Source organism: Accipiter gentilis, chromosome 4 (assembly GCF_929443795.1).
Source record: "Accipiter gentilis chromosome 4, bAccGen1.1, whole genome shotgun sequence".
Classification (NCBI taxonomy): Eukaryota; Metazoa; Chordata; class Aves; order Accipitriformes; family Accipitridae; genus Astur; species Astur gentilis.
This window is the reverse complement of record NC_064883.1, coordinates 44754192-44778617: the sequence shown is the minus strand read 5'-3', so window position 1 is coordinate 44778617 and position 24426 is coordinate 44754192. Positions and strand designations below refer to the sequence as shown.

Below are 24426 nucleotides of genomic sequence, written 5' to 3'. Positions count from 1 at the left end.
TCTGTCCTTTTTCCTACATCCTTTTGTCCTGATTGTTACAGTATAGATGAAGACAGGATTTAAGCACTTAAGGACTATCTAATTTTGCCTGTAAAGCCCCTGCCACCAATTGGTGCTGTGTAAGTCATGAATAATAGGTAAGGAAGGACTTGATAACAGATTTTGAGTACCTAAAAGGCTGTTATAAAGTGGAAGGGAACAATCTGTTCTCCATGTGGAAATAATGACAGGAAATAATGGACTTCAGTCGCAACAAGAAAGATCCAGGTTATACAATGAAAAAGGGTTTTAATGGTTGGATGACTGAATAGGTTGTCTGGAGAGGTCTTGGAGCCTCCCTCATGGGTTTAAGACAAGGTTAATGAAAGATCTGTCTGGGATGACGTAAAGAGCTGAGCGTGTCCTAGAGTGAGAGAGAAGGGCTAGATGATTTTTCTAGGTCTTTCCAGCCTTATAATCTTGTGGTCTTCTGATGGAATCAAAGATAGCAAAAATTGATGACAGACTGCCTCACGCAGAGCAGGGCTTGTCAAATCACTTCCATGCACTGCTAAGACACCTTCATTTTCAAAATCTTCCCGGCTGACAGTTGTCAAACCCCCACTGCTTTAGCATCCTGATACGAGGCAGTTATCGTTTCTATTGGTGGTTGCTCATCTTTTTTTTCCAAACTGAATAGCTCTAGAAAAAAAACAGACACTAGCAGTGACTAGCAGCTGGTAGATTAGTTGTGGATTCATGAAGCCTCAATCTAGCACATTACTTCCATCTCCTTCTGCAGCTAACAGAGAGAAGAAAATACCTCCAGAGAGCGTTTAAAGTCTTAGATGCACTGAATTACCTTCTGCAGTGTCTGAGTATCTAAGGAACCATGCGTGACTATGATCCTGATTTAGAGCTAGATTCAGGTTTACTATCTCAGCTAAACTGGGTGAACTGGGTCCACAGAAGATAAAGCCACAATGTGTGGGAAGAATGCAGCGTAGTACTGTTCCAGTTTGCTGGTCCATTCTCTTTCACACGTTGCACCCCAAGGCATTTTTTTCAGACTCTGGATGATACTCTTTTTTCCTTCCAGCACAATGTTTCAGCAGTTGACTGTAGATTCAATTACACCTGTTTTTAGGCACCGACTGTCATTATAGCCAAGCGATAAAAAACAAAAATGATGGAACAGTGTTTATATAGGAAGTAATTGGGTAGTCCTGATAGCTGTCAACAGTGTTTTGTGAAAGGTGAGTCATGCAAGCATAATTGTGTACCTGTCTCTGGTTTATAAACTTCTTATTCTGATGGAGAAAGAGGATTTTGCTTTGTGCTTCCCAGTCACCCAGCTGCATTCTCATCACTTATGCTTAGTGTCACTGTAAAAAGTAGCTCCTCTGTTGAAGAAATGAGATAGTTTCTTGCAGTGATGGAAACTCAAGGTGATATGAGAGGGACCGTGATCAAAAAAGGGAATCAGCTCACTGGAGCAGGGAATTCTTTTTCTATATGATCATCCAAGCCTTAGTTATGAGATGCAGCAGGGAAGGGGCCATATATGAGAATCTCACTAGACTAAATGTATTCTGCATCCGAGTCCTCCAGCTGAGACAACACCGAGCTCTTACACTGCTTTACAGCAAAAGCCAGGCTCCAAAAGTAGAAGTCTAAAATTATGCTCCATTTTTTTTGGCATTTAAGCAAATGTCCTCTTTTCAGTGGAATGTGTAAGAGCTTACATTGAGGACTTAAGTAAGTCATAGGTAAAGTGGTTCTTCCCCTGATACATCTCTAAGCTTTCAGCAGGGAAAAGCATAATTAGGTCAATTAATTATAGCAGAAATTATACTGGGAACATGAGTATGAAATTTCAAATCTCTGGACACAAAATATTGTCTATTAAAATAAATCATGTAAAAGTTCTACCATTCCCCAACTGTTGCTGCTTTATGACAAGACCTTTGAAAAAGTGATATTTTTTTTTTTTTTTTTTTTCTTTCTTCTTTTTCTGTGCTATGTACAACACCAGGTGAGGAAATATCCAGGAGGCCACTGACTGAGTTCAACATGGCTATGCTATTTAGCTAATGTTTTTGCAAGTCCCTTTCACTGTCTCCTAGGAATAATTTCAGTTTGATCCTCAGTCCGTTCACTGTTTGAGGGGCTGGAGTATCTATTAACCTAGAGAAAAGGTTAGACAGTAGCAGGTACACTATGTTCAGTTTAGAGAATAAGGCACCCTGGGGTGATAGGGACCAGCTGCAAAATCAGTTCAGAAATCAGGGAATGATGCAACTTTTTGTGAGCAAATTCAGGAAAGCTGGTGTCATAGTTTGGGAAGCAAAGAACAAGCTCCCGGAGGTGTCTGCACTCCCCTCGTTTGTCTGGTTCAAGATGTGTCCTTGGGGCAAGTTTGTGTTTAAGTGATTATGGCCTTGGAGAAGACCGCGAGAGAGGAATCAGTGTGGTTTCCTTGAGAGAGGAATTAGACAGGATCCTGCAAAAGATGCGTATGTTCCTCTGTAAACCTGCTGTGAGGTGTAACAGCAACAGAGGGGACAGGAAAGGCGTAAGGAGCTGGCATTCCATGGAGTCCACCACCCCCCTCCTGGGGAGAGCAGTACTGTGCTTCTACTCAGTTTCTTAAATCTGATCATTTAGGTTGGAAAAGACCTCTAAGATCATCGAGTCCAACCGTCAACCCAACACCACCATGGCCACTAAACCATGTCCTGAATTGCCACGTCTACGCAGTTTTTGAACGCCTCCAGGGATGGTGACTCCACCACTTCCCTGGGCAGCCTGTTCCAATGCCTGACAGCCCTTTCAGTCAAGAAATTTCTCCTAAGATCCAATCTAAACAAACTCATAGTCTATTCATATCACCTCTGTGGGACCTTTGGAGAAATAGTTTGTTCTCTGTCATCCCCTTTGTGGCATAGGGGAAGATGCCACCAGGAGATGTCTGAGCCCTTCAGAGAGGCCATGGTGTCCTCAGCCCAGGAGCTGGGTCCAGGCCATGACCTCCAAACAGAGCCCTCAGCCCACTCCTGGTCAGGTTTGCATTCAGATCCTGTCTGAACGTGGATTATCTCTGCTAAACCTGCCCTAGGAAGGTCAATACATTCCCAGGGGACTCATAGGGAGTTGAAGGTCTTTGTAATTCATGGCTTTGTAGAGGGTTAGTTGGGTTTTTTTAATTGGCAGCTTAATTTCTTTTAAGGGTGAGGCAAGTTTAAACACTAAATCCATTTCACTGGATGATAGGGCACTGATGTCTTGTAGTTGGAACAGGCAATATCCACCCCAAACATGGATGCTTTGTCCCCCAAGCTGTGAGGTGTCAGCACACTTCACACCGTGTCATGGATTTTTTATTTTTATTTTTTTCCTTTTACTAAAAGCTTTCTCCTCTCCCTGCTACTTCCCTCCCTCCCTTGTTTTATCCTAGTTGAAAAGCTGAACATTGTTTATTCCTTTATGCTCTATCAATCTCTATTGATCATCTTATTTCTCTTGAATCATGCCTGAAGAAGAAGTATTTTCAGCAACATCTCTCTTGCTGTACAGCACAGAGAGTATGGCCCCAGTGTAAATAACAGTGTTATCTTTTTCTAAAGTGTTTCTTTCTGAAGTTATTGGTGACAACCTCGCCCAGCACAGGGCTGCCCCTTCTCTGTGTGCTTGTGTGTGTGCAACTTCAAAGCTTATTTCTGGCATAGACAGTGAGTGTGGTGGATCTTGCTAGGAAAAGGGCCAGTTTGCCTTTTTTTTGCAACTTTTGGCTGATTTGTTTGTCCCAGCTGAAAGCATCCATTTTAAGAATAGCAGCCATGCTAGCAGTATGGTCATGAACAGGTTTTATTTCCTGCAAAGGTTGTTGTTTAATTGGCAGGTACCAATTAATTGGCATGTATTTGCATGAGGAATAGGGAAATAATCTATTTTGGAAGTCCTCAGGCTGTTTCACAGCTGTCGGTGTGAGATCTCCAACATCTTCTTGTTTTTTCAGTGAGGCAGATCAAGCTGGTGAAAGGCCTTCAGCCTCTCCAAGTCTCTGAGAAAGGGACCGTCACCTTCGAGGTGGAGGTATCGCATGAGGACGTGGAAGGGATCTGGCAGAAGGATGGCGTTCGGCTGAAGCCTTCACCAAATGTCAATATTGCTGTCCTGGGCAAGAAACATTCACTGACTCTCTCTTCGGTGACTCTTGAAGATGCAGGACTCATCTCCTTCAAAGCAGATGGCATTCATTCATCAGGGAAGCTCACTGTGACAGGTACGCAGACCCAAAAGTCTCAGGCCTTGGTTGGTGTGGGACATGCTTGTCTTCTCCCGACCCACAGAGTGAGCTTTTGAGAGAGGCACAAGCTTTCCTTGTAACTGCAAAGGATGTTAAGCACTGGACCATCATCAGTAACGTCGCCTTCTGACTTCAACAGGATTATTGTAACATCATTGTCTACAGAACAACTCGTGATAATGTGCTCAAAACAGTACGATTTTGTTGTCACGAGATTTATTAAGCATGGAAGCTAGGCTCTGCCTGTTCATTATTGCTTGTGCCAGATGGTCCTGGAGACCTAATTCCCCACTAACTGGACTTTCTCTTTTTTGCAGAACTGCCTGTGAAAATCAGCAAACCTTTGGTAGACATCAGTGTAACTCAGAAGGACAAGGTCGCATTCGAGTGTGAGCTGTCCAGGCCCAACGTGGATGTTAAGTGGTTCAAGGTACAGCACTTAACGGATAGTGGTATTTCAGTTTCTGACTTCTCTGGAAGGGAATGAGAGCCCTTAATTTCACTTCCATGGGATGTGAGTCTGAGCCTTTGCTATACAGCTTTTAGCATTGCTCTCTTGTCCTTATGTTCATTTACTTCCTCAGTTCATCATTTTCTGTTATTTATTTGCTGGGGGTGTTTATCGGGCTGAAAGTTTGACTTTTCTGTTCTTGCACAGAACGTGAGCGCTGCTGTTGATAGCAGTGCAGCCTTGTGCTTTATTTCATGCCTAGCAGTTCTCACCCAGGATTTATAGCCTCATTGGGAACTGTGACTTAAGGTGAAGCCTTAATTCCCTTTGCACCCCATTTTGGGGATCAGCTCAGGCATTTCACGTACCTTCCTCGGGGCTCAGCTGACACTTCCCTTAAATGGAGATAACGGCATTTCTTCAAGGTAATGTCTGAAGAAGCTTATTGCCAACCCTGTATAGTGCCTTAAGCCTTCAAATAGGTGTCCAAAATCAACAAGAAATTATGTGTGTTCTTCAGCCATTCCTACTTCTTGAAGACTTTGCACTGTGCTTAAGTTTCAGCATATGTTCCAGTAAGCACAGTTCCATTAAGTCCAATGAGACAGGTGAATTGAGCATAGATCTGAATGTTTGTTTTGCTCACTGCAGATGTAGAAGAATTGGTGGTGATCTCGTTTGACCTTTTCCCTTCTAGGATGGGAAGGAGCTCCAGCAAAGTAAAAAAGTGGGGATTATTTCCCAGGGAAATAAGAGAAGCCTCATTATTCACAAGTGTGAATATGAAGACCAGGGAACCTATACATGTGAAGCAGCTGAAGACAAGACATCAGCTACCCTAAAGGTTCATGGTATGTTTGACTGAAATAGCAAATTACATCTACTGTAGTATTTTTGACTACACAGTAAGAAATGCTTCATGGACAGTTCGAGTATTTTGCAATTACTCATTTTGGATAACTTTCTCTTCCTAGCGAGAAAGTGCTGGCAGAGCTGTCCTGTGCTTGCTCTATCCTTAGAGGAGTATTTTTGGAGGAGGTGCTAACTTAGTTTTCCATTTATCATAAGTGATTTCTGGTCTTTGGAATTTGAATGGTGTTTCTAGATTGGCAAGTTAGCAAATACCAGACCGCCGGGCACAAAGCAGGGATTCAGTGGCTGGTGCTGACATGGTTTGGTTTAGCTTCTGCCATTATCACAGGGGTACTTTGCCTGAATAGGGACTGGACAAGCCTCGGGTATGATCTCAAGAAGTTCCCTATGTTGTAAATACTAAGAAAAGGGTCGTGATTTCTGACTGCACCTCTCCTTTATGCTGAAGACAGTTTTTCCCTCCATGTGTTGCACTGTGCAACTGGTCAAGCACCAGTCGTATTTTGTCACCAGGCTCCGAAGCACCAGAGATAAGCTAGTGCTAAAGGCCAGTTACTGAATGGACAGGTCTGCTGTGCCCTGGCAGATGTTATTTTCCAGAGGGACATCTGAAAAGACAGATCAGCTTTTTCTTATTGCTTACTAGATGCTGTCCTCATGTGGCCACTTGGGTTCAGCAATATCTTCATGAACATTTGTCCCGTTCCATTGCTGTGTTGAAGTCCCCTCTTTCTCCCTGACTTTGTGACGGGGACAGGTTGCTATTTGAATGCTGGCTGATTGGCATTTGAACTCTGGTCCTGAAGCTAACCGAAGGTGTATCAAGGCTTTCCTTTTCAAAAAGAAAGGACTGCAGGAGCACAGAAATATGGGTCAGTTCTGACATAAATTAGTGCAAAGCTGCAGAGTTAAAGAGGATTATACTGAGTTCAGGGGACTCTGAAGAAAAGGTATCTCCTAGGTAAAACGTGTGGCTGAGGTCCCTGTGGCTGACAGAGTCCAGACACACAAGCAAGGGAGTAGGATGAGAGCATGCAGAGCAGCATGTGAAGGAGACAGGTTTATAGTGACACAAAAGATTGTAGCCTTGAGTTTAGTTTTCCTTGGCAGATTTTCTTTCATTGATATGTTTGACTTCTTTTAAAACCTGTGTAAAGTTCCAGCCACCATAAAATCCTCTTGCAGTGAGCTCCACTGTAGCTGGTAATTTTACCTGTAGGTTCAAGTATAAAATGTATTTACTGTGTTGAAGAGAGAAACTACCCAGGAAGGGAGGCTGGTCTAGAATAAAAGTCGTCCCATTTTTTTTCCATGTAATTATTCAGGAGGTAAACACACAACACTCAGTTATGGAGAAACCCCAAATAAATATTTGTCTCTATAATTTCGCAGCCCGAGATATCAAGATCGTTAAACCACTGGAAGATGTGGAAGTGAATGAATATGAGAGTGCATCTTTCGTCTGTGAGATTTCACACGATGAGGTCCAAACCCAATGGTACAAAAACGACAACAAGATGAAGGCTGCCGACAACATTAGAATGCGTCAAGACGGTAGGATGAAAAAGTGGGATCTCATTCTTGAATGGGGGTGGGTTGGAGTATGTGCTGGTATGGGAGACTAAGCAGAAGAGTCTGACCTCCAAAATCAAGTTAAGGAGGTTCTGCAGAGAGTTCCCCATTTGTTTTGGGGATGCAACTAGGCTGGCGCAGTGCCACGGTGGGAACTTTAACAAGGCAAAGTTGGTGTCATCCCACCATCCCATGCTGCCACCAGTGGGTAGGAATTTGTATCATCTGACATTGGGTGGAATCCTTCGATTTCAATTAGTTTCTAGATGGTGGGGACCGCATTCAGTCAGTCCTTGGAGGAGCTGAGGTTAGGTTATCCTTTGATACAGGGACACAGACATAGGGAAATGGTTGGTCTCGCTGCTGTGATAGCAGGTGGTGATGCATCAAAACCAGATGAGCGACGCTCAGCCTGGCAGCATGCCTTGGAGAGTGGAGCTGTTTCCTCAGGGGAAGTTATGTCTGGTTCTGTGTCTGTTCTCAGGAAGGACCTATTCGCTGACTTACATGTGCGTCCAAGTCGAAGACGCAGCAGAGATCAAATTTGTTGCAGAAAAAGCAGAATCTCGTGCCCAGCTTACTGTAAAAGGTAATTATGCTTTTCAAGCCAATACTGCTTAAGCTCTCTCATGTTACAAACCAACCAATTTCCCCCACTTCTAACGTGAAGAAAGTTAAACACCACCTAGAGCTTTCAGGGGGAAAAAAAACCTCCTGCCAACTTACTGCATGTGAAATATCAGCTTCACTGCTGGGAATTTACTTTTGCTAAATAATACAGTTTATTTTCTCAGAAGGTTGATTTTGTACCCTAAGACATTAAAAGTCATGTTTGAACTTTAAGGGGCAAAAAGCTGTAGTTTGACTTTCTCCTGCATTTTCTTTCTGGTGTATGTTTAAAAAAGAATACAGCATTTTTTTGTGTATTTAACTTAAACAGTGTGATAGAGATGGGGAGTAGGAAGACATTTGAATTTACATACTGATGAGGAGCTCAGGAAATCCGAGATCAGTCCCTGGAAGTTCAGCCGTCCAAGTGGTAAAATAGGCATAAAAAGTTTTCCTTTCATTAGCTCTTCACTTGCTGTGTGTTAGTTGAGTGCTTAGCATAGCAGGGATTCCTGTCATTGTCCACATAACTGACCATAAAAGAAATATTGCTAATGAGTTTTTAATTGGCACCTTTTGTGGAAACTGTACTGATTATTCCATCTTTTTTCACTTCTTTTAGAGCTGCCTGTAAAAATTGTGAAGCCTTTGCGAGATAAGATTGCTCTTGAAAAACATCGGGGTTTCCTGGAGTGCCAGGTGTCTCGTGCCAATGCCAAAGTGAGGTGGTACAAAAAGGACATTGAAATTCACCCCAGTGACAAATATGAAATTGTGAGCGATGGTGTCTATCGGAAACTCATCATCAATGATGCAGATTATGAAGATGAAGACATGTACACTTGTGATGCCTTTGATGACAAAAGCAGCGCTAATTTCTTTGTTGAAGGTAGTAAACCAATTTTCCCCTTCTAGGATGAATTGGAAGGAGGATTGACTTTGAAAAAACCCTTGTCATTTAGTTCGAAAACACAATACCACTTTAAAACTATTGTAATTCATTGTTGATTTCTTTTGAAGTCCATTGATATTGCTTCCTTTTAGGATTATAAGGGCAGGAACATCCTAGAAAATGAATACATGGTACATTCTCTTAAGGAAATTCCTGCTCCAGAGTAGTTTAACAGATGTATTGGAGAAAGTTTGTTATTCAGATAAAAGTTGCTGTAGCTAGCCAAAGTCTTTCCTACTATCAACCCCTGCATTTCAATGAACCTTCTTTTCCATTTTATATAGTGCCAAGTGCTCGATATCAGAGTAGGAAGGTGGCTTTAGAAATAGGACTGGGAATCAGGAGATTTGGATTCTCTTGAGGCACTGTCACAGTCTCACTGTCTGACCCGTGACCAGCAATATATGTTTATTTTTATGCAAAAAAGAATGTTTTAAAGCCTTTTGAGCCAATAAGTGCAGTATTCAAGTGCAGTAAAGATGGCATGAGTGTGCAGGATGCTAACAGAAGAATTCTTTCATGACTCCTAAATCCCTGCTTTCCCATTCCATCCTTCATCCAGAGCAATCCATTAGTATTGTAAAGGAGTTGTGTGATGAGGATGTGACTGAGCCTGAAGAAGCCAAGTTTGAATGCGAGATATCCATTCCATCCGTGAAACCCCCCAAATGGTCTCTACGTGGAGAAGTCTTACAGGCTGGCAGAAACATTATAATGCAGCAAGAAGACACCATACACAGGCTGATAATACTGAAAACTACTGCTGATATGACAGGCACCGTTCAGTTCTCCATTGGCAAATCAAAATCCACAGCAAACTTGCTTGTCAGAGGTAATGTGATATGTCCTGGTTTGAACTAGATCATGAGAGATCGTCCTTCTCACAGTACCCGGAAAGTAATTTTTCAGACACACTGTCTAATGTGCAGGCTCCACTGCCTGGGGTCTTGGAAATGTATGGTTACCTGGAAGATCTGCTTAGTTCCCAATTACAAGTTGTTGGGCACAACGTTGAATGCACAAAATGACAGCAATGTCTTAGGAAGGGATCTGACTAAATGAGTTTGGTGTGCCTGGTATTCAAGCCCAGTAGTTAAACCTATTGAGCTAAGACTGGTGGGGTTTTTTTGTTTTGTTTGTTTTCTTCTTGACTTTACCAAAGAGGACAAAACAGATGAAATTTGCCAGGAGAGTTTATTTTGTCCCATTTCTGAACTAGACAAGTTTGATAGCTCATTTACTTAATCCATTTTGTCATTGACTTCATCTGGGACAAAGCTTCAAGGCTTTTTATCTTCTGCTGTCACCGTAGTAAATATCTCCAATCACATCCTGAAGTCCTTGTTTTGTCTTTAATTTGCTCTTACTTGCATTGAAAACTTTAATTAGAGAGCAGTTCAGTAAGCACAGAACCAGGACAGGACCATGCATTTGGTAGTTAATGTAAAGTTTTATCTTATAGAAACCGGTATTCCTTATCGATCACGTTGGTTTAGCTTCAAAGCAAGTCAGCTCTGCAACAGAAACCTGTAGCATCACCCGAGCAATTCACAAAACAGTTGTGAATGACAGACATGAAATTAATCGGCATGAAATAATATAGATTAGAATCTTTCCTCTTCTTCAGATTGATCCTTTCTTCTTTCCCAACCCTGCTTTGCAGATTACCACATACAGATCACTAGGAAGATGGAGGACAAGACAGCTCTGGAGCGCCATTCAGTCATCCTGTCCTGCGACTTCAGGCCTTCTCCAAAGGTTGTGAAGTGGTTCAAGGACCACACACCCATTGAGCCCTCCGAGAAGTACAAAATCAAGCGGGAGCAGCATTCGGCAGAGCTGAAGATATTGAAGGTGAAGCCCGAAGACGCTGGCGTGTACAAATGCAGGGCTGGAAACGCGGAGACCGAAGCCACGCTGACCGTTGAAGGTACGAGCGGTTTTCGGCAGGGGGCTTGCCTGTCGCATGTCTTTATGGTTCAGTATTTCACTCTGGGTTTCTCTTCTTGAGTAGAGGTAGATTCCCACAGTTATCTTCTGCTGATTTTATATAAATGAAGTATCTTAAGTGAACTGACTTATTATGCACTGTACTGATATTCCATTATACGGAATTCCAGCACTTGCCATGAAGTAGGTAATGCATGTGGACGGGCACCACTTGGGTAAGGCAGAAATTCACGTGTCTTTCTCAAGCCACAATATTTTCCATTTCAACCAAGGAACTAGAACTCTGGTACTTCTAGCTAAAAATATCCTTTGTGTTAAACTGCTACAGGCCTCTGATTCTGGTGATCTTGGTTGTGGTTTTCATTTCCTAACTGCTGTGTCAGCTTTTATATCTGCTACATGTTTCTTTTTCATAATAATATTCTACCTCATCCTCTGTGCTTCCCTGGCAGTGAGTCAGGGACAATTTAGTTGTAGAGTATATGTGTATGTGCAGTGATGAGCACACAGGGATTGGAGCTCTGTAGGGTATTTAGGCATCACTGTAATGTTATTACCATTTTAGAAAGAATTACTTACTTTTAAAATAAAAAGTAAAAAACCCAAAACAAAACATTTTTATGTGTGGAAAGAGAATTGAGGGCTCTGGACAATATAGTTTTTTTAATGGACGGGATTTTGTTGGACCAAATGCAAAACCAAGTAAATTAATTGTAATAACCCATGGTGTACAGGAGACCAGACTAAATCATCAAATAGACTCTAACCACTATGAAATCTATTTGTGGTAGCAGTCCTGATTTATGATAACAGTGGTGATGGTGCACCTTGGTTTCCTACAGCCCGCAACGTAGAAGTACTCAAACACCTGCAGGACGTGGAAATTGAAGAAGAGAGTTCCGCCGTCTTCTCCTGCGAGCTGTCTCATGACGATGAGGATGTGGAATGGTTCCTCAACGGCACCCTCCTTTACACCAACAATTTCAACGACATCAGGAACGTTGGCAATTGCTACATGCTGACAATGAAGCACGTCAAGCCTGAGGACGCTGGCACAGTGACCATGAAGTCAGACAAGGTGTCAGAGAGCGTGCGTCTGAAGGTGATAGGTGGGTCGTGATCACACACCTCCTGAATGTAAATAAGAGACACAAAGGAGCTCTTATTTACCACATCAATGCAACATTCCTGCTTGTAAGCTTCGCCTCTTTGGGGCCGAATAATAAGTGTGCAAGGGCTTTCTTCTTCCAGTGTAAGTTTCTAACTGTAGCTGATGATTTTTCCAAGGATGACTGTTTTGGTCTCCTGCCAAAAGTTTCCATAGCTATTTAACATCCTGTTACCTGTCATCAGGATAGTCTCAAGAGCCCTTTCCTTTTTTTGTAGGTCTCTTCAGTAGTATATAGCCTATAAACAGTTGTTTGTAAAGATTTTTGTCTACAAGAAGCTGAGCTTCAGTGTAGTTCCAGGGGTAGGGCACACCTTTCAGTACATCAATTCTGGAGTTGGACTGATTCAGCAAAGAGAAGGCAGTTTGCTGCTGTCTTTAATATGCCTTAAAATTTGGTCAGACATCTTAGTTGCTGTGATTTAACATGTTCCTGTGCATCAGCTAAGCCACAGTAAGTTGCATGAATTATTTTAGGCATGTTAGAAACATGAGGTGAAACTCTCACCAAAATTTCAAAATCACATTTTCTTTAGCAGCACACCCATACATGCATGCTCAGGTAAGTCACAGTGATTTGTTATCCTAAATTAACTCCTTCATGTATCTGGAAACATGAGTGGGAATTGTTCTGAGCCATCCTCTCTGAAACTCAGTCTGACATCTTCCATATCCTCTTAGAGGATCATCTCCAATTTCCTTTGCATTTTGCCTCCTGCTCATGACTAATTTGTTCTTCCCTAAGTCTGAATAATTTGACTCTTTTAATCTATCAACTCAGAGAGTCTGAAGGATGTCCTCTTCCTTCTTTCTTTTATATCTGGTCAGAAATTTCTCCTGTATAAATATCTTCAGTGTCAAATATATTTTCAATTAGATGAAGGGAATCAATAAAACAAAAGGGCAAGGGCAAAAATGTTCAGGAGAGCGAGGAGAATGTGCAGCACATCTTTTTATTGCTGCTCCTACTGTATGAATCCTGCTTCATGAAACGGCAGTGCCAGCTCTCTGGCTTTAGAAGACCTACGTCCCAATTACTTCTCTTCACACATTTTTCCTCTAACCACCTGACCCCTTTCCACTTGTAGACTGCTGCAATGAGAAAGGATTTCCCAGAGAATATTTTCTGCTCCTCCACGATGCAGACAAGGGCTTCCTTAAAACCAGTCTATCTTATTAAGTAGCTATTCCATAGCTGTCCCTCTGGCTTTCATTAGGGCCTTACACATCTGCTCCAAGCCCCATTCTCTGTGATGGGATCTCCTGTACCTGAGAGATGCTCCAATGCAGAGAAAAAAAGGAGACCTTGCAACCTCATAGGTGCACAGTCAAAAAACAAGACCATGATTACAGCTCTGAATGCCACTACCCATCCACGGCAATGTAGGCTGCTCTCTCCTTCCCTGCATCCTCCCATTAATAAATTCTGATTTCCTTAAAACTCATTCCAGTCGTGAGGTGTGAGACTGCTTTAGGTTCTGCATTGGTATCGGCAGCGTTGCCAAGGGTTAACTTAAGCTCTCTTTAAATATTTGGTAGCAACTAAAAATGTCTCCACTTAAATATCCTGGTTGTTCTCTGTTTTGCCCATTAATCTTCAGAGAAGCCTGCTGTCTTCATGAAGTCCTTGGATGATGTTTTTGGTGAGGAGCGAGGCGTGATTAAACTGGAATGCGAAGTCTCCAAAGAGAAGGTCAAACCTGTTTGGAAAAAGGATGGTGTGAAGCTCACTTCTAGTAACAAGTATGAGCAGATACAGTCTGGGAAGACCCTGTGCCTCCTTATCCATGACCTTGAAAAGACAGATGCAGGTTTATACACCTGTGATATTGGCACTGATGTTGCCAAGTCAAAGGTCAGCGTTCAGGGTAAGTATTGTAGATGATGGCCAGACAAGGGGCTCTGCAAATATGGGTGGGCTCGGTCACTTTGTCTCACACCTATGTGAGACTCCATAAGTCTCACACGGTGATGTCTGACTCTTTGATGTAAGTATATCTGGCGTTTCAGTGAAAATCAAGAATGTAGTGACAATGTTTCCTTCCTGAACATCCCTACTGTGCAGAAATCCTTCCGGAAGAGCAAATAATTTCTCAGAAAAAAACCCCAACAAAACAAAACAGAAACACTGAAAAAAAACCCCAAGCAGCTTGTGTTTCACATATTTGAGCTATTAATTCAGAGTCCATCGTGGGAACACAAAAGTAGGACAACATTGCCTATTGAAGAACCCAGCAGTTCAGCCTGTCCTCTAATCCTTGTGGCTGTTTGAAGCAAAAAGAATTGTTCATGGCTTTCAAACTCATATTGATGAGACAAATTTTGAATTTGTCTGATTTTGAACACCAGGGTGGGTAGCATGGTAACAAGTTAACAAATACGAACATCCCATTTCTCATACCAGCATGGAGAAAAACCTCACACAACATCCCAGAGGCTTGCTGTCTAACAGCTTTTCTCCCCTCTCACTCATTGAATCTTGAGTCTTCTCCACTAGGTGAGCTGTTCTTCATGCACTCCTTCCAGAGAAAAGCCAGGAGATTCACATGTCCCTTTTCCCATAGCTTTGTGATAATTCTGAGTGGATAATGTCTGAGAAATCCTTCCCATGTCAAGTACATCCATAAGGAATGCAGTGGTGTCCTGTCAATCCAGTAGATAAACTGGTCTATGAGCTCAAAATGTCAATATTACTACTCACGTCAATCATAAAAGCCTTTTCTCCTTGTATTAACCTACTTTTTGTCTTCCAGAACTGAACATTGGCATCACCAAACGGCTGAAGAACACTGAAATCCAGGAGGGAGAAGACTGCACTTTTGAGTGTATTTTGTCCCATGAAAGCATCGATGACTTCAACTGGACGCTGAATGGGAGCAAAGTGAAAAGTGGTGGGCGATTTAAAACCTCTAACATGGGTCGGAAATATACGCTCAATATCAAAAGTGTGATTCCTGATGATTCTGGAGAAGTCGTTTTCACTGCCCGTGGTCTAATCTCCAAGGCTTCTCTAGTTGTAAAAGGTAATGAGATCAGAAAGGTTCTGGAGTTTGATTTCTTGGGTGTCTTTTCATAAGGTACGTCAGTAAGCCATGAAGGCAAACTCTTGTGATCAAAGTGAATAGCAGCCTTCTCTGTGAGCCTTGAAGCACTGATGTTTTTCCTTAAAAACAAGTGAAAAGCTGAAGTTTTTTTATAGATATTTGAGAATTGCAGAATACACTGGGTAGTGTAATTGTACAGACAATTACTATCCAGACTATGTGCATCTGAGATAATCACCCAAGGTTCCCTAGGTAGTCAGTGGAGAGAAGAAACAGGTAGTTTTCAGACATGGTTCATTATGCACAATTAGACCTATTTTAAGCCAAAAGAAATTGTTCCTTGAAGTCCATTGCCTCTACTTAGCAGATCACTGCTGGCTGCAGCGTGGCCCTGGAGGGAGTGCCTCTGCTAGTTATCTCTATAGCATAGATATCTATATTTAGTGAGATAGATCCCACCCTAAGTGCATGCCTACAGTAGCTTCAGTGATGACAAAATGACATCCCCTGAAATGGATGCCATCAGGACAAGTCCTTAGTTCCTGTAAGCAATCATTAATATTCACTGAGAGCTCATAACTGCATTTAATACGTACTGAAGAGCAAGACTGCTTTTCCCTTCCCTAACACAATATGAATCATTCATTGGGGAACCTGCTGGATATTTGAATTGCAAAAACCCCAGCTGTATAATGATCCTGATTTTTATTCAAAGTTGCCTTTTTTTTTTTTTTTTTTTCCCCTCTCTTCAGAAAAACCTACTGAGATTACAAAACAGCTGGAGGATAAAACATCCACAGCGGGGCAGGACATCAGCGTGAGCTGTGAATTGTCGAAACCTGATGTGAGCATCAGGTGGTACAAGGATGGCAAAGCAATCCGAAAAAGCCAGAAATATGACTTGCAACAAGAGGGAACACGGGCCATTCTGATCATCCATGACTCCACAGTCAAGGACAGTGGGGAGTACACCTGTGAGACAGAAGTCTCTAAAACAAAAGCCAGGATCACGGTGCAAGGTCAGTTGAAGCATGCACAAGGGCTGGCATGCACAGAGGTTGGGGTAAATCTCTACAACCTGTGGGAGATATTCTCTTCTATCATCTCCCTAAACAGGATCAATTTTTAGTTTTCAAAAAATGTCATGGATTAAAAGCTTTAAAAAAAAACCCTCTGAAAAAACTCCTTGTAGGTACTGAAGAATCTTACGTCCTATGTAACGAGCCATTCAAAAATGGCAATTTGAAATAGACTTTTTTGAATATGGGTGATCAAAACTATGTACGATCTCTAAGATGAGACCTTACCAGTACCTGTGCAATGGCATTAAACTTTCCTGGAAATATTTTACCTGCTATGTCCTGTGACAGAAGGTGGACCTGGTGATTTTGTTAGATCCATTCCATCTGATAGGATGAGAGGAAACAGCCTCAAGTTGTGCCCAGGGATGTTTAGATCGTATATTAGGAAAAACTTCTCCCCCAAAAGGATTGTCAAGCACTGGAACAGGCTGCCCGGGGAAGTGGTTGAATCGCCATCCCTGGGTGTATTTAAAAGATGTGTAGATGTGGCACTTAGGGACATGGTTTAGTGGTGGACCTGACAGTTTTAGACTTATGGTTGGATTTTATGATCTTGAGGGTCTTTTTCAACCTAAACGATTCTATGAATCTACATTCTGTGAGTCTACAAGTGGGGGCAGAGGGCATTCAAGACCACTCTATATGCTCAGGACTTGTTTGGGTAACAAATCTGTCTCCGTCTCTCTTTTGGTTTTTTTGTTTGTTTGTTTGTTTGTTTGTTTTTTCCTTCCAGAAAAACCTAATTATTTTGTCAAGGAACTTTCAGATCTGAAAGCTGATGAAAGTGGAACTGCAGTTTTTATGTGCCAGAGTGAGAAAGCTGCATCCTCTGTAGTCTGGAGGAAAGGCATAGCTGAACTCAGGACTAGCAGGAAATACGAGATCACACAGAAAGGACAAATCCTCCAGCTGACCATAAAGAACTTGGAGAAAAGTGACAGTGATACTTACACCTGCGACATTGGTGATGCCCAGTCCAGAGCCAAGCTAGTCGTGCAAGGTACGCATGAGAGGAATATCGCATTTCTCCAACAGGAAACATCATATGCGTAGGCAGATCTGTTTCTCAGCATATGGGTAGCGGGTCCACTCATGATTTATATGCACAGGATATTTGGACAAAAATATAGCAACATGGAGCTGGACATGCAGAGCAATTTGTCAATTTGAAGCAATTATACCTGGAGTACTTTGGGTATGATTTAAAACCCCAAATACTGATGTGAGGAGAGGCTGGCGTTCCTGCGTGTACACATAATGGATATGATTCAGAGTGCCTGCTATTAGATGAGGGAAAAATTATTCTGCCTCTAGGCTTTTCTCTATGTCCCTTGATGCCTCTTTCCAGTAATTGTTTCCAGGAGGGGATGGGTGAATGAGTGGTCCAGGGATCTTGAAGTGCTTAATGTCCCTCTGCCCCTTAGAGATGAAGGGTACAACCCAATCTCCAGCTGAAGAGTACAACCCAGCAGCTTTTATTTGATGCTACGGCTGTGAATTAGCTGTGCTGGCCAATGCTAACACCAGGGTAACGTTTAAGGGGAAGGAGTGAGGTCGGGTTGTTACTGTTCCACACAGTTCCCTCACTGGAGCCCTGACTGGGAGAAACCCTTGAGCTGAAAATGATGAAACGTTGAAGAGAATAGGAGGAATGACTCAAGAATAGTCACATGGAGATGCAGTGGCGGTGTCCACTTATTAATTATTATAGTTAGTTCTTAAAGACTAAGGAATAAAGCCAGACTCCTCCACCTCTGATCATCTGCTAGAGCAGCCTTGGGAAGCAAAGAAGTGTGCTTAATCCCCACCATGGCCTCCGGATCTGAGCTACCTGAACTCGCTGTGAGGTTTCTAACACCAACTTCTCTGAGTGAAAAAATACTTGTCTGTCACAAAGCTCAAGATGAAAGTAAAAAAATTCCCTGTACTGGTTTTCTAAGTAGGAGCAAGATCAGATATATCTCTGCATACAGTGATAACCTTATTTTATTTATTTATTTATAGTTAGGTGTATATCTATCTATGTCTATACAGGCAGGTTTTCAGGGCTGTTGTTTTGTTTCTTTTTACTAAAGCTGCAGTCAGACACTCCCTCCACTTCCCACTGTGTTTAGTGTTGGACTAAGCTCAAAGAAGGTGGGGGCTGGGTGGTCCTATCCCATAGAAAGCAAGTTATATTTGCTCTAGAAAAACAGAGGGGTTGTCGTGGAAGGAATCATCTGCTTAGTGATGTCTAGAGCCCAGTGATGCTGTCAGAGACGCATCCTTTCAGCCTTTCCAGGTAGTTTCATTAAGAGAAACTTTATGATGCTGGATTTGCATTGTACTGGCTACTTTTTCTGCTATATGTGTCCTGGTGCTTTGAAGTTGTCTTCATCCTATTTTGGTATGTGTTCTGTATCTATTATCTTCCTGTGAATGGTTTTTGTGTTCAATAACAGTGGAATTGTGTTTCTGTCTTCTGTATCGTGAACATATTTCTTTCTTGAAATACTCACATGGGGAGTGTTGGAGTTTTCCGTATCGATTTTCATGCTAGTAACTGAAGATTCCCATAATTGATATATCTATGTTCCTTTCAGGCCAGAAAGTGCTAATAACAGAAGACCTGGAAGATGTCACTGTGTTAGAGGGAGAATCTGCCATGTTTAAATGCAGAATCTCTCCTGTAGACTATAGCAAAGTGCAGTGGTTTTTGGATAAAACCCCACTCCATACCAATGAACTTAATGAGATCCAGTCTCAGCCTGGTGGATATCACCTGCTAACGCTGAAAAAACTCTCACTGAAGGACTCGGGGGTCATTACATTTGAAGCTGGTGATAAGAAAACATCTGCCAGTTTGGTTGTTAAAGGTAATTCAATCATAAAAACTTCAGGAGAGGAAAGAATGCATAGAAATAAGTATGGGTTAATGTGGATACGTGAAAAAAAAGAACAAAAATGCTACAAATTTGGCCCTATCATATGTATATCTGTGTACGTTCAAGAATAGCATTACCTATATAATGAAGGTAGGGCTGGGGAATGAATACTTGGTAATCCTGGGCAAGTCTCAGAGTGTTTATTGGACCTTAGAAGGGAAAGTTATACTGTAGTGATGGTGCATTGGATGCCTTGCCCACTTTTCATTGAGCGGAGCTGATAGGGTGATGATAAATGAGGAGAAATCAATTAGTTAAGCGGAAAAGAAAAAGTTCAACCAATATGTTTTTAATTTAGTTTTCATTGTTTGAAAGGCAACATTACACGTGTTCTCTGCTATTCCTTCTTGACAATTAATTGTTTTATTTGGAAAAGTTAAACTGAGTTAAAACTGCAGTGTTAGTCTACTTCTATAGCTAAGGAATAAAATGAATGCCGGACAGCCCAAGACTGCAGGATTAGAGAGGTGTTTACTTACTGGAAACATATATATTTCTCATGCCCAGAGTGTAAAACACACAGTCTCCACTGTGTCAGATCATATTCTCATTCTTTTCAGAATTGCCACATTTCTTGCAAAGAACTTTTTCAAATTTTGAAAAAAAAAAAAAATTGCCCCAATTTTGCCATGCTACAGAAATGCAAACAGATTATTTCTGGAGGTAAATTAAAGGTCTTATTTGAAAAAGCTGATTCCTTTTGGTAATGCTAATATGTGACGCTATAGTACCAAAACCAGGTTTTGGTCTCCTGATTGTTTGGATTTTTATGAATTAAAAAGCGTTAAGCTAGGGGTGATAAGATCTGCCTTGGCCAGTTTAGCTATTGGTATCTAGTTTAGGCCACTTCTATAAGCTGTGCAGAAAGACAAGCACTTCCAAAGAGCAGTTCATCTTCTCTGTCCTAATGACTTATTTTGGAAGTGAATATCTGGTCTCTGGAGGTGTCTCTTATTTTCCAGCAGTTATAGAGACATCCTACATGACCAGTCTGAGCTATCTGCCTGGTTTTTAGAGGACTCGTACTGATGAGATGAGACCTGCTCTAGATGAGTGGCTTTGAGAAATCTGTATCACACCTCACATTATGCAGAATTAACTTTTTCACATTCAGTTAGAAGGTTCAAACTAATCAGGTCATGGCATGACTGGTACCTTCCCAAGGGCTTTATAGTCGTGAACAACACATTATTTTTTACTAACCTTGACCTGTAGTTTTGATAAAAATAATCTTGGGTGTAAATCTCACAGATTACTTGTGATCTGAAAATCCACACCTCTTCTGAAACATCTCAGATGGTTTTTATGTGATTCTAGAGAAGCCCTGCATCTTCACAAAGGAGCTCCTTGATACTGAAGTCACTGAGGGAGAGGATGTGATCCTTCACTGTGAAACCTCCAAATCAGACAGCCCTGTAAAGTGGTGCAAAGACGGGAAGAGCCTTAGGAATTCTTCCAAGTATAACATCAGCCGGTTGGGATTTGAAGCCAAGCTTGTCATTCACAGGGCAGAAGAAAGAGACAGTGGCAGATATGAGTGTGAGGCTGGAGCAGCTAAAAGTAGTGCGGTTATTACTGTCAAGGGTAAGAACATTTGGAGTGATGCTTTGGGTCCTAACTCGTCATCTAACACCGAGGTCAGAGTAATAAATTGAAATGATTAAAAATGTGAAACTATACTGAAAAGGAACCTCACGTCTTTGCACCACAGTGCGGGAGAGGTTCTCATCAAGTCATCTGGAACAGCACCCAGAGGGGTGACAGAATGTGAAATAGGAAAATCCTTCATCTTACCTGCTTTTAGCTCTGTGAAAGTTAAGTGCCTAAGCTCCCTGGAGAAGAATGCAATGGGTCAGTAGAGGGACAGTGGGTATCTCCATAGGAGATCCATCCAGCCTAAGAGGTAATCCAGAGAAAGAATGAATCACCTTCTGAAGCTGTCTCCACTGATGGCCCTCTCCAAGGAGGGAGCTCATACATCCACATTTGTCTGGGGAATTGCTTTAGGCAGCCAAATTTATTGAGAGTAACACACCCAAAGACCGTGATCAGGCAGGAGGTGCTATCCAAAGGGTTGTTCTCTGAGCTGAAGCAAAAGTTCTTTTCTTAGACACATGAGACTTCAGCGTGCTTCCCTGAGCACGTTGGATAAGCACCAAGTATGTCAGGCAAGCACTGGGTCTGAGCTGGGTCACAACCGGGCTCATCTATCACCCATGTTATAATCGCTTCTGCTTGTCTTGAGTCGCTGCCCCAGCCCGAGGTTGAGGAGGAGCTCGGTTTCTGTAAGCAAAATCGCTCATTCACGTGGGGAGGTTTGAGCAGGTAGAGGGAGGTTGTTAATGGCACAGGCTGTGTTTAGCCTTGACCAGTGGATATCCTGCATACATCTGGTATAACACACTTGGGAAGGGTGGATCCCAAGCTGCACCTGGATTAATCAGTGTGAAGAAAAAGTGTTTGGGTTGTTGCAATAGTCAGCCTGAATGTCAGAGCATGAAGAGGAAAGGAAATCTGCTCACCGTGTTTATCTAGAGCACAAAGAAACAAGCCAACTTAAGGCTGAGATCTGCCATGCAAGGAAAGAGAAGACCTTGGTGATGTAACGAAGAAGAGAGGTGATGATTAATGGTTCTGATCTTCTATGTCTTTCTGTAGCACTAAGATGTTTCCCCAATACCCATCACACACAAAAGAAAGATCTGTGTTGACTTCAGCAGGACCTGGATCTCACCCATGATGAAGAACAATTTTCCGTTAGAAAAAAACGCATTCCTAATGTTACACAACAACCCCATTTTTCCCTTCACAGAGAAGGGTGTGGATGGATGTAGGATTTAAACATATGGATTCAGATCACCAGTAGATGTGAAGAAGTCAAGTCATCAGAAAACCTACAACAAATTACATTATTGTAGCTTTCCTTTATCTATTAGGGTCACACCAGAACAGCAGAATGCAAAAATAGGAGGAAAAAAAAAAAAAAAAAAAAGTCAGTAGCCATGTAACACTGAGTGTCCCAAATTAGAGGTAAAATGGGAACAGAAGAATAGGCTGTAGTTTCTCAATAGCCACAGGACCTCTGCATCACGAATCAGTAGCTGACTTGCATATTCATAAGACATCAGAAGTCAGGAAGAAATTGATTTTTTTTTCATGATCTGAGGGGAAAACGTTTCGGTTGAGTTTTTTTCCCAATAAGTGCCTTCCCTACACTAGCTCACCTTAAAGCCTTGAGTCCCAGGCTGTGACAGAGCTTGCACAGGAATGTCCACAGGGACCCTTTCACGTACGGCTGTGCTTTCCTCTCTGTGTTTGCTCTGTGCTGTTTTTAAGTCGGCATTCATGTTGGATAAAAGTATGTTGTGGGTTTTTTATAATGAGAAATCAATATTGCTTGTCATGACAGAAAGTGCTTTGCCATTTCTCTGTGTCCTCTGTGTTATGTGCAAATTGACCTCAGTAAAGTTTTACGTTTTTTGTGCCAGTGGTCCAGCTCTGACCACCCATCTGCAACACGCTGCATCATGAATAGCAGTACAGCATTTGCCACTAATGTAAATAATGACAACAGTAATAGTAGCAATGTCATCAACAGTAGTTAGTGATTTAAAGGAAAATAAACATATGGTTTCAAATATTTTTTTGCTGCTGTAGAGTACTGGCAGCCAGATGCGAGTTGTCAGAACGTGTTTACTGTTTGCTAGTGCTTTTCCATTCCTGTGGTTTTCTATCTCGGTAACAAAGCCTGAAACAAAAAGGGAATAGCGATTTCCAATCTTGTGTGTTTCCTTAAACCTTTGCAATATTCTTTTTCAGAATTACCAGTTCTTTTCAAGCAAGAGCTCCAAAATGAAGAAGCTAAAGAAGGAAAACAAGTCAAGCTGACCTGTGAGCTCAGCAAACCTGATACACCAGTGAAATGGATGAAAGGAGACACTGTTCTCTATGCCAGCGAGAAGTACGAATTTAAGCAGCATGGTACTGTGGCGGAGCTCATTATTCGAGACGTCAAATCGATAGACTCTGGGGAGTATACCTGCAGCACTGGGGAACAGAAGACCACTGCTCGGGTGAAAGTAAATGGTAGGCAGAGTTAGATATGTTACCACACTTTCTTAATGCATTGCTTAATAGAGCTTCTAGTAAAACCACACAGCACTTTGTGGCAGTGCAATCTACAAATTCATACATAAAATTTAACGGTAAAATTGCATACTTGTAAGCACCTGCATATATTTCATTCATGTAATCTCAGGTTATGCACCCGGGACTTTAAATCTGTAACTTTCCACTGAGCAGAAAATACGTAAATGCAGTGGGCTCATTTTCTATACCCTACGTGCTGTAGTTCCTGACCTAACAGCTATTTTACAAGTCTGTGGTTAAGACCGGAGTTAGAGATGGTGACCAGGAGCATTGGAGCACAAGAACATGAAAACATAAGTCCAGTCCCTGGCAAACTGCAGGTGGCCAACTGATTAAAGTTTAGACCCCCAAACTCCCCCAAACATCCTTTTTAAAGGCTCTCAGATCCCGCCTGAACTCCCCAAAGCCCTTAAAAAAATACAGTACCTTTTGTAGTAGAGCAAAAATAGTATGTGCTGGAGCAGAAAGCAGGAGAGATATAGGGTATGAATACTGTCTCAGAGCCCTGCAGCAGCAGGGAGTTCGTTAGGTGAGGATGCCCAGAGGCCTCTGCAGGGGTCCTTATTAAAGATGAGAGAAAAAAACCCATATTCCTAGGAACCCCCAGTGAGATGATAACATCTGGGGGAGAGGTTTCTTCCTCCTCCCAAGCAGTATCACCTTGATGCCGCGCAGCCAAAGGAGGGTCTAGGGCTCGTTTGGAAAAGGACTGGTGTTGAGGGGTGACAGCTATCGTGGGGCACTTGTACAGCAGGTCAAAAGGGCATCTCCTAATCCCTGGTTCTGTCTTCTAGCTGTCCCTGTCCTTTTTAAACAAGCCCTGGAGAACACAGAAATGGAAGAGGGGAAATCTGTCTCCTTGCGCTGCGAACTCACAAAATCTGATGCCACTGTGGTGTGGAAGAAGGGAGAAGCCACGCTCCAGGCAAGTGCCAAATACGAAATGAAGCAGAAGGGGACAGTGGCGGAGCTGGTGATTCATCATGCAGAGCCAGAAGATGCGGGAAGATACACCTGTGACACTGGAGACCAGCAGAGCACAGCCCACGTCAAAATCCATGGTAGGAATAAGACACCCGCTTGTGACCACTTGTTGTTCTTCTTGCCAGGGTCCTGCTAGCTCCTGCGCATTTATAGTGAGCATTCGGAAAAAAAGAAAGGGATCAGTACAAGCAAAAGGCAGCTCTGGCTAGGTCCGTTATGTTCTCTGTTTTCTAGGACAATAACTTCATGTTAAAAAATAACAATCAAATATACCTGATAACAAGATATCTTTCCTTGCCTCTGAAATAACTGTTCTGCTTTCTGCTCCGGACAGAGATGCTTGTCTGAGCTCTAAGTGGGAAGGTAAGAAGGGCCTTAGC

General features: G+C 42.2%; 1 protein-coding gene across 1 annotated transcript in view; it reads left to right on the top strand.

Annotated features, from left to right (window-relative positions):
- OBSCN (obscurin, cytoskeletal calmodulin and titin-interacting RhoGEF) overlaps positions 1-24426 on the top strand; it is a 183872-nt gene that overhangs the window by 44893 nt on the left and 114553 nt on the right. Inside the window, exons 21-37 of the mRNA XM_049798970.1 lie at positions 3998-4264; positions 4606-4718; positions 5437-5590; positions 7005-7166; positions 7669-7773; positions 8416-8682; positions 9308-9577; positions 10409-10675; positions 11538-11804; positions 13465-13731; positions 14617-14886; positions 15660-15926; positions 16723-16989; positions 18572-18844; positions 20231-20497; positions 22733-22999; positions 23857-24123. Of these exons, the coding sequence (XP_049654927.1) occupies positions 3998-4264; positions 4606-4718; positions 5437-5590; positions 7005-7166; positions 7669-7773; positions 8416-8682; positions 9308-9577; positions 10409-10675; positions 11538-11804; positions 13465-13731; positions 14617-14886; positions 15660-15926; positions 16723-16989; positions 18572-18844; positions 20231-20497; positions 22733-22999; positions 23857-24123 (4017 nt within the window). The remainder of the gene's footprint in view (positions 1-3997; positions 4265-4605; positions 4719-5436; positions 5591-7004; positions 7167-7668; positions 7774-8415; positions 8683-9307; positions 9578-10408; positions 10676-11537; positions 11805-13464; positions 13732-14616; positions 14887-15659; positions 15927-16722; positions 16990-18571; positions 18845-20230; positions 20498-22732; positions 23000-23856; positions 24124-24426) is intronic.